The sequence below is a fragment of the Actinia tenebrosa genome, unplaced genomic scaffold (genome assembly GCF_029948245.1).
Source record: "Actinia tenebrosa isolate PJP-AT-01 unplaced genomic scaffold, QUT_ActTen_1.0 PGA_scaffold9__36_contigs__length_13948895, whole genome shotgun sequence".
In the NCBI taxonomy this organism is placed as follows: domain Eukaryota; kingdom Metazoa; phylum Cnidaria; class Anthozoa; order Actiniaria; family Actiniidae; genus Actinia; species Actinia tenebrosa.
This window is the reverse complement of record NW_028292586.1, coordinates 11,067,542-11,077,639: the sequence shown is the minus strand read 5'-3', so window position 1 is coordinate 11,077,639 and position 10,098 is coordinate 11,067,542. Positions and strand designations below refer to the sequence as shown.

Below are 10,098 nucleotides of genomic sequence, written 5' to 3'. Positions count from 1 at the left end.
CCCACCCGCCCTACTATGCATTATTAAACACCAACAACACACATAATGGCCGTAGAAATTACTTTAATACCGAAGAATACTATTTTCTATTCCCATTTATGTCTTTTCACTTTTATCTCAGTGCTGTAAGTTCTTTTAAGGCTTCTCCTATCCGTGAGACTGCATTGGTCAGGGTATGATCGCCATAACGAGTTATGCTAAGTCGTAGATAGGTCTTTAACTTGGTGGAATCTGTGGAGAATCTGTGAGCCGATACAAAAAGTAGAGAGTTAAATAATCTGATTAAAACACACGGGATACTCAGAGAACACCAAAGGGAGCGTCCAAGCAACGAACTTGTCAGCAGCGATTACTGAAAAATCTTTATATAAAAAAATATTGGGAAAATAAAATAAAAGCCTAACAGGCTCGTCCAATTTTGAAAACTTTCAAAACATCACTCGTACCTATAAAATCTCGAATTGTACTCGAGATCGTGCGATTTCCTAAATAAATTTCAATATATATTTGGCCCAAAAAGCAAATAGCCTGCAGAGCAGCGGTTCTTGTGGATTTCGAGAGGAATCGGAGTTAAATCGGGGTTTTGGGGTTCCTGTTTCAACTAGGTACCCGCGAGAAAATTGGGGCTTAGCAAGAACGCCTGCTTTTCAAGCTAAAAAGCAAGCAAAATAAACATCTTTTTCCCTGCGCATATCCGGGTAGGATGGACTTTGCTGGGAGATTAATCTTTTCGTGCCGCCTTTGTTTTTCTGCTCGAATATACACTTATTTCAATAAAGTTAGTCACCAAAAACCTAAAAGCTGAGATCACTGAGCATCATGGGAAACTTTTCATATCAAGGAAGCATATATATACAAAGCTTTTTAAATACAAACTGCAGTTCGATGATGCTCAGAAGAGGTCAGACTGTAACCGGTAAAAAATTCGCAAGTCCATGAACAGTTATCGAGCGGTTGAACGTGTAAAATGAATCTACCAATAATCCTTGTCGGCCTCAGCTTTATAGATTTTCAGGTGACTAACTTTATTGAAATAAGTGTATATATTCTACTCCTTTAAATAAAAGACTAGAAGGAAAAACCTACACAACTTGATGTGATAGGGTAACTATATTTACACAGTAATTTTCATCCAGGCCCTTTCTAGTTCGAATTAGATTTTTTTTTAGATTGGTAGTGTCTTTTACGTTTCAAATGCATCATAGTTAATAGAGGGGAATGGTTAGGAAACCTATTGTTATCAGGTCTTTGTTCGCTTTTGATGTTGAACCAGTCTTGACCATGCACAATGTTTGATTTTTGCTCATCCGAAGTTGCAAAATAAGTAAACAAACTTTGCGTATGGGATTGTTGTAAGGAATATTCAAATATCTCTTACAAATCTTTGAGTATTTTGAACTAGCAGCCAAAAGAAAGATTTTGGTCTGTTCACTCAGCCATTGCCAACAATAGTAAAACAATTGTCAAACAAAGGATTGTGCACGGTCACGCTTGAAAAAAGTGAACAAAGACCTATAGCCATAGGTTTCATAACCATTCCCCTTTATTATAACTATGAATGCATGCATACAAAATTATGGTAGTAGACTTACGAACAACCAGGCTGAAAATCAACTTGGAACTTCTCTTTACAAACTTTAAGTAAAACTGTAAAATAAAAATAAAAATACAATTAGAAATGTCGGGAATTTTCTTATTTATTATATGTATATTTAAATGGTTCGAAATTTTTATTAGTCATAAGAATAATCAATAAAGTATATGTTTTTAGTTTTAAAGAAATTAAAAATTAAAAAAAGGACAAAATGTTAAAAGATCGAGAGAAGAGTTACAAAATATTATAGTATATGAAAGACGATGGTAGGTCACCTTGAGCATCCATGTCTGATGGTAAAACAAGCCAGATAAAAAATCCACCCTAAGAATTGGGAGGAAAAAAAATTTCAATAGAATCTGATCTACCGTTACACTGTTATGCCACAGCGTGGGATTATCACATCAGAGGAATTACAACCTTTCTCAATCACATGCGCCCTCTAGCGATTGTTTCTGTCGCAAAAGAATAAGGTTTTAGTGGACGTCAATCAAGGCGTTTTCATAACAGAACAATCACTCGAGGGCGCATATGATTGAGAAAATTCCAAATCCGATTTGGAATTCAAAAGCTTGATTTAGTTTGCGGAGGGAGAAAAATCGTAGACCCTTAAGAAAAATTCTCAAAATACAGAAAAGAACCGAGAAATGGCTCTTTATCGCCATCGACGCATTTAAAATTTGGCGGGTTTGAGAGGGGACTATTTCGACGATGCGGTCGCCATCTTGAATCACAAGGCATTGTGGGTTATCCAGGGGGTAAAGAGACAAAACTTTGAATTGTTATTATAAATTTTGGCTTCGATTGACATTTGCGGCTCAAAACAAGACAATGAATTATAACAAGAAATTAATTACAAATATCGTCATTTCAGTATATTTGTTCGGTCTTGCCCTCTGGGCAAACCATAATGACTTGAGATTCACGCTTATACCGACGCACCGTCGAAGTAGTCCATTAAACCAACGTCAACATGGTTGCGAGACGACGCATTAGCAGCACATGCATCAGGCAAACATGCAGGCAAATGAAGCGTTGGGGAGGAAACGACCAATACTAATATAATTACAATATATTTTGCAAAACACAAAGGGAAGAAGTACCTTTGGTCGTATGAAAGTACAGTTTGGTAAGTACTGGATGAGAGCCTCACATAGACACTCCAAACGTGACTGCAAGCAAATAATAGAAGATTATGTGGAATTTTAGGACGCAACTGACTTCTTGGGGTGCATGTTACGTCATAGCCGCCATGTTGGGTGAAGATAACAAAGCATTCCTCACTAGCTTCTCTTAGTAGTGATAGATCAACCAACATGGCGGTTGTTTTGTTTCAAAGGATTTTGAGTACATGGTTGCACACACTGTATAGAGCCGTTAAGTAGTGCCGTAGTAGTTTCCGAGCCCAACACTAATATAAAGACGTTTACCATTAGTTAACCTCTACCTGAAACAATTCAGTGTAACTTTGGGCAACAATTCCTGTCATGTGAAGAGAAAGTAAGAATCATCTTATATTTTTTATTTTTTTTTATTTATTTAGATTAGACCAGATTTATTTGTTCCCGCTTTCTCCTGTTATGGCTGCCATCACGTGCTGGTACAAAGCCATTACTATCATCCCCTAACTTATAGCGAGTATGAATTAAATAATTTAAAAGATAACGATATGAGAGCTTACAGATCTCGAGAATAGGAAGCTGTTGTCAGTGAGTGTTATTTTACAGAAGAATCGTCGTCGCGATGACCGAATAGATTTCGTCAACGTCAATCAAGGCGTTTTCATGACATTTCATAGGCACGTGCCTTTAAGAACTTTGTGTTTATCGACATTGCCATGGAAACACTACATTGAATTCCATCAAAGCCCAAGTTTTTCGCGATAGCAAATGTACGGCTATTGAGAGGCACTGTGATATGTTTTGAGCCCCAGAGGATAGGAAGAATATCTCATCAGTGCAAACAAAGTAGTGTCTACACCCAGGGGTGGGGAGTACTCCCATGTAAATAACTGATAATATTGATAACTGATTAGGTGACTACAGCTTTGTACTCACATTATAAGTGTGACGAAGAAGAGCCAAGCATTCTTTAAGCGAGCCCAGACCAAGAACACTCTCCATCACTCCTGTTAGGTAAAGCTGTGGTGGACCACAGTGTTTAACAAATACACTGCATTCAAACAAACTAATGTTACGAAAATATATTCAATACACCTTTTTACCTTGGGCGCAATGTTTTCCCATCTCAGACCATGTGTCTTTCCCAAGAGTATCTTTCTTCGTTTAACGGTTATGCACGAGAAGACACATAAATATGGATACAACTGAAACAAAGAATCTTATTCTCTAGGGAATGACACGTGGTCTGAGATGGGAAAACATTACGTCCAAGGTAAAGAGGTCTATTAGTTTTTACAATGGTGTGAAGAGTTACTAGTGACATGTCATGTACCTTCAAAGTAGAACAAGCATTTTATCATCTACAATATGGCCAAGCGTAGAATGATTTTTAATAATAAGTTAATAATTATTGATTTTGAATTAATGGGACCTCCTCGGCTTATGCATCATTTTGTTCCATTCCGGACCATAGTTATTCTCTAGAGTATCATTTCTTGGTTTAACGGTTGCGCTCGGTTGCCCATGAGAAGACACAAGAATGGATACAACTCAAACAAAATGCAAAGATTCGTATTCTCAAGGGAATGACACGTGGTCGTAATTGGTAAATATTACACACGAGCCGAGGAGGTTTATTGTACAAGTCCACTGCGACTCGTTTAAAGACATCAGTCGTTCAGTACCTATTCTTAACGGCATCCAGTATGTTAGGAAATGCTTCAATCCAACCCATCCGCATCCCTGGACTAAAAATGGTAGAAAAGGTACCTAAAGATACGATGTGACCCGTAGCTTCAGCGATACCGTGGCTGAGAATAACAAATATATTGATAACTAGATTAACAAATATTTATTAGAGTGGTTTTCAAAAACCCGTGAAACAAAGTGTAATAACTAAGGTGTAATAAATTGTAATACACCGATCGAAAACACAAAACAAAATCAATACAAAATACAGACAATAAAGTGTATTAAAGCGTAATACGCTAAAGTTTATTTCACGGGTTTTTGAAAACCACTCTACTCGCGTTTATGAACGCTGTTTCAGGGTTTGATTTAAGTCAGAGCAAGATTACCGTATTTACTTGTTTAAGCGCAGGGGCGGATATACGACTTTTTCTAGGGGGGTGCTTCATCCAGAATTTTTGTTTTAGGAAGGAGGGCACACTTTGCTTACAAAGTCAACCACTAAATGAAGCAGTGGATATTAACTCATCTAGAAGGAGGGGCTACTCTCCCCCTGCACTCCTCCCTTAGATCCGCCCCTGAAGCGCAGTGGCATTAAACTATTGGGGTTTCATGCATACGCGGCGTTAATTCGGGAACGGCGTCTATTTTCAAAAAAAGGTGTTAACCATATAAATAATGAGTAACCAATGATTCAATACGAAGTGAATACGAATGTTTAGAAATACAAAATACCAATGTCATTTTTGTAGTGATAAAAGCGGCGCTTCTACATAATTTTAGTCTGCGGCGCTTATTTGAAGGCGGCGTTTAATCGGGACGCTTAAACGAGTAAATATGGTAACCGTGGTCTGACGTTGTTTCAGGGTTCAATAACTCAAGATTTGAATACCTGGTATCATAGGAAAACAGCCTCTTTGGGGGAGCACCAAATGGCGCTTTACCATCACCGTAGGAAAAGCAATGGTAAACATCATTACTTATGCAAAGGATATTATGTTGTGCGACTAATCTGGCAAGCTGCTTACATCTTTCTAAAAATGTAAATCAAGTACAAAACAAAAAATTATTCATTCATTTCGAACATGAAATAAGTATAATTATGATTTATTTAATCCTCTATTTACGTTTTCTCAAAACAAGTTCTAGAACTACAGACTTTGAGAGATGCTTTAACATGCCCACAGACAACACAAACAAGGTTACATACTTTGAAAGGTCCAAATATATGTTAGTTTGGATAAAAATAACTGGGCTGGCTGGGAACATGCGCTGCGTCTTCCTATCGCCGACAACGCGTATTTTCAACAGTTGCAACAGTTGATCAAATTTCAATTATTATTGACCTAAGTAACATACCAACACTCAAACAGGCTCCTGTTGGATTCTGAAAATGAGGAGTCAAAAAAAGACCACCAGAAAAAACTCTCTTCGAAACAGAACGATCTTCTTTTGAGGAGTTAGATGACAGTAGTTTTTCCAACTCATTTACATCAAGTCCATCTTCATCTACTGGAACTAAACAAAAATAAATTTTAGCTTGGGCATAATGTTTTTTTTCATTTCAACCCAAATATTATTCCCTAGAGTATCATTTCTTTGTTTAAAGGCTGTACATGAGAAGACACAAGGATACCATATCAAGGATAATCTTATTCTCAATACAATGATGTTGTCTAACGTCGGAAAATAGACCCATTAATGGAAAGTGTCTATAGGCATGAGTCTACATAATCGTCCAATCCATTAACAGTTACTTTTTTTCCATTTCCATTCATGTACAATGCCTTGATGTCATAATGTCACCAGCTCAATTAGCATAAAGATCTAAAATTTAAGAAATAATATGGCAAGTTCTTTTATATATGAAAGAATATGGTTGTTAAAATAAAATGTGAAAGTTTGAAAAAATACTGAGCTCATTAAACCATACTAACTAATTTAAACCAATATCTTTCAGATTGCGAGATAAGTCCCTTGGTCACTGTCTGTCTGTCTGTCCGTGTCGATTGGTAGAGGAAGATTGGTTTTGATCCAAAAGTCCCTAGGGGAGAGGGCTCTAAATATCTTTGGATATTTTGCTCATATACCACTCAAAATGTCTACATTCATTGATCTTTTATAAGTGCTCTTTCAGATGTTGTAGGCTGCTTTAATGTAAAAAAATCTAGTTACCAGATTTTTGTACATTAAACCTACACATTTCTATGTGAAGCCGACTGGTCTTACCAAGGCGTGTAAAAGCTTTTTTGTCAGCACAAAGCCGTGCATAAAAGTATGCAAATACATTAAATGTGGTCATATAGTTTTGAGCATTGCCCTGATATATTATATGATAAAATTTCAAACAATGAATATAATTATCCTCAAGAGAATGACCAGTGTGCTTGCACGCTGCAATCAGAAAAAGATATTTACAACTGCAGTCATTTTATAATCAATGTCAAATCAGTACCAGGTATAATGTTGAGGCCAAGAAGTTTCATAATATCCAGTTCTTTTGGTGAAATTGGCTCCTCTGCAAATACAGCATCCCCTTTTTCAAAGAAAACACTACACAGCATGATGAGAGCTTGTGTTGCACCTCCTGTGACCATCAGGTGCTCGCTGAAAAAATATTAAAAAGAAAAAAGAAAAATAAAGGAAAATCCAAAATAGGTTTATGAGTGGTGCATTAGTGAAACCTTGGGACTACAACAACAACACAACAACAACTTTATTCTCATTTCAATAATGTTACAATTATAATTTCTTAACCGCAGTTAGCATAAAAATTCAACACTGACAAAATATTTGATAATTTTGACAAATTTATCCACAAAATAAAAAAGGAATTAGAAAAAAAGGAAATGTTACATTATATGCAAATTTTCAGGCCACAAATTCCTTCAGTTCTATAATCATCCTAATATTAAACCCTTGCAGAACTTTGGAATGCAACTCAAGGAGGACATATACAATGGGTCTTTAATTCTCATGTGATTGAAATTCTTTTCTTTTATCCTCTAAATAGAGCTGTCTTCACTTCTATAGTCATCCTAATTAGTCTTGTATACCTTGATACATTATCTTGATAGTGATCATGGAGAAAGTCTGCTAATTCATTTCTAAAGGACTTCAACCCTTGTCTTGGTCCATATGTAAACAGACTTTGGGGATCACATGCTGCCTGTAGAAGTGATGAAATGTTACTTTGATGGATGGATGGAAAATGAATGAATGGATAAATGAACCAACAAACAAATCAACAAATAAAAGAACAAATAAACAAGAAAAGGAATGAGTTAAGCAATTCACGTATCTGTAGATCATATTTAATATTTCCATTTCTAAGTGAATGATGGGGAGCTGGCTTTGTAAACTTTTGTTACCACCTCAAAATTATTTTTACTCTAACTATTTTTTACTTTCTTTATTAGTTGAAACATAGTTAATAGAGGGGAATGGTTAGGAAACCCTTTTGTTACAAGTCTTTGTTTGCTAATTTTTCAAGCGTGACAGTGCACAATCCTTAGTTGTTTTACCATCATTGGCAATGGCTGAGTGAACAGACCAAAATCTTTCTTTTGGCTGCTAGTTCAAAATATTTAAAGATTTATAAGAGATATTTGAATATTCCTTACAACAAGTCCAATAGACAAAGTTTTGTTTACTTATTTTGCAATTTTGGATGAGCATAGATCAAACATTGTGCATGGTCAAGACCGTTTCAACATCAAAAGCAAACAAAGACCTGATAACAATAGGTTTCCTAACTATTCCTCTCTATTAACTAATGGTTGAAACTTATAAATGTATCATCTATTTTGTATTGTAAAGTATATTAAGAGTGCAAATGAAGATTATTAAGATTATTAAGATTATTAAGATTATTAAGATGAGTGGATGGATGGATGGATGGATGGATGGATGGATGGATGGATGGATGGATGGATGGATGGATGGATGGATGGATGGATGGATGGATGGATGGATGGATGGATGGATGGATGGATGGATGGATGGATGGATGGATGGATGGATGGATGGATGGATGGATGGATGGATGGATGGATGGATGGATGGATGGATGGATGGATGGATGGATGGATGGATGGATGGATGGATGGACGGATGGATGGATGGACGGTTTGATATTTCATATTTAATTAAGCTTATCATTATTTTCTAGTATGTGAAATAATTTTTCATTTTTTAAATATTTTGTGATATAATAATTTACTTTTGTATCTGGTATAATGAAAGTAAAGCAACAAAATATAACTCAAACATTTGATACACAAAACAGATCCAAGCCAACACCTTCACACATTCCGTGTTTGTGTTTGAAAAAGTGTTTGACATACCAGTGCTCATATAAGCTTATATAGTGCTATGTAATCATTCAAATATGGTATTGACAATATAACTAACCATACAGTGCATGGATGCAAGTTCAACAGCATCTTTACAACTGGACAGAAGCAAAGGATCAGGTGTGTCTAATGAAAGATGGACAATAGAATCCGCTTGGCACTTGAGCTTCTCTGTCAGTGAATCCATTCTCTTTCAAACACTCTAGATGTACTGTACCGATCTCACTTCGATCTCACAGCTTTCAGTACTGCAGCTATATATTTGATCAATTAAGAACCCTATTTATTCACGTCCAACAACATTACTTCGTACTAACCTTGCATTTGGGGGTAGCGACGCAGAAATCAGGGCCATTTTTGGGCAAAACAGACTGTCACTTCTGAGTGCAGCTGAATCGATCACATTTAACTAATTATGTGATCTTATTCACAGATTAGCGATTCCAAGCGTTGGGCTCCCTGTGTGAGAAATTATTTTCAAGATGGCCGCCCATCCAGCAGTGCTCTGCATAAGAGGTCCAAAATATTTAATTTTCCCCACTAAAAACGTACTATATTTTCAGCAATAAGCGTCTAATGTCATTGGTTTTGTTTGGGATGCGTTTTAAAAGTTCAAAACGAAACAGAAACAAGAGTTTTAGTGGGAGTTTTCATGGAGATTATGAGGTGTACAGCAGTGCACGTGTTGATGTAGATTCCAGTTATGACAGACTCAGGGAAAACTCCCAGCGACTCAGAAGATTAAGAAATGATTATTTTTCCCGTGCTTCTCAAGCCTATTCACGTGGTCAGCGTAGCTTGGCTCATATATTATCACAAAAAGGACGAATGATGAACACGGCAATCAAACACTCCGAAATGCAATCATCAGCTAAGATCCTTGATATGGTGAACTCCGAATACTGGAACCATGTGCCGTCGTGTTATAGGACGTTGAATGTTCATGGATTACACGTTAAAGAAGCCATTGAAGCTGTTGAGAGGTTTTTGTATTATAACAGAGACCAGAAAGGGAGATTGAGGATTATTACTGGATGGGGTAAGAACAGCTATCCTAATGAAGTCCGATTGCTGCCCGAATTAAAAACTTATCTTGAAGAAAATGGAAAACTTTTTGTGGAATTTCGACCAGGTGTCATAGAAGTTATCAGTTAGTAAGACCTGTATTCCAGTGTGTATACACTGTACACAGCCTACCCAGAAAGAGTGCTCTAGACAAACTCCTGGTATCAGGTTCAAACCACAGGAAGCCCATACAAGTTTGAGAACTGATTGTAATTTAACAAAGGAAAAAATAAAAGCTAATAATTACTCACATGAAGTGTTGTTTACGTCGTCC

The 10,098-nt window shown here is 36.5% G+C and overlaps 2 protein-coding genes across 2 annotated transcripts; one reads left to right on the top strand and one right to left on the bottom strand.

Annotated features, from left to right (window-relative positions):
• Positions 1-46: 46 nt before the first annotated feature.
• LOC116288704 (uncharacterized) lies at positions 47-9,144 on the bottom strand. Its single transcript, XM_031695527.2, has 12 exons — positions 9,077-9,144; positions 8,818-9,013; positions 7,461-7,573; positions 6,860-7,011; positions 5,764-5,922; positions 5,297-5,438; positions 4,401-4,526; positions 3,652-3,766; positions 2,698-2,766; positions 1,870-1,918; positions 1,593-1,647; positions 47-242 (listed from the first exon to the last, which is right to left on the bottom strand). Exons 2-12 carry the CDS (start codon positions 8,944-8,946, stop codon positions 113-115), a joined length of 1,239 nt encoding a protein of 412 aa, XP_031551387.1. The 5' UTR covers positions 8,947-9,013; positions 9,077-9,144; the 3' UTR covers positions 47-112.
• A 212-nt stretch (positions 9,145-9,356) lies between these two features.
• LOC116288717 (uncharacterized) lies at positions 9,357-9,914 on the top strand. The gene has a single exon (XM_031695548.2). The coding sequence runs from the start codon at positions 9,357-9,359 to the stop codon at positions 9,912-9,914; it is 558 nt and encodes a 185-aa protein (XP_031551408.1).
• The last annotated feature ends 184 nt before the right edge of the window (positions 9,915-10,098 follow it).

Coding starts and splice junctions, on each gene's coding strand:
- LOC116288704 (XM_031695527.2), bottom strand. CDS start 8,946: ATGGATTCACTGACAGAGAAGCTCAAGTGCCAAGCGGATTCTATTGTC. Junction 2,767..3,651: donor TTCTTCGTCACACTTATAAT/GTGAGTACAAAG, acceptor ATTTGCTTGCAG/TCACGTTTGGAGTGTCTATG. Junction 1,648..1,869: donor ATCAGACATGGATGCTCAAG/GTGACCTACCAT, acceptor TTTATTTTACAG/TTTTACTTAAAGTTTGTAAA.
- LOC116288717 (XM_031695548.2), top strand. CDS start 9,357: ATGCGTTTTAAAAGTTCAAAACGAAACAGAAACAAGAGTTTTAGTGGG.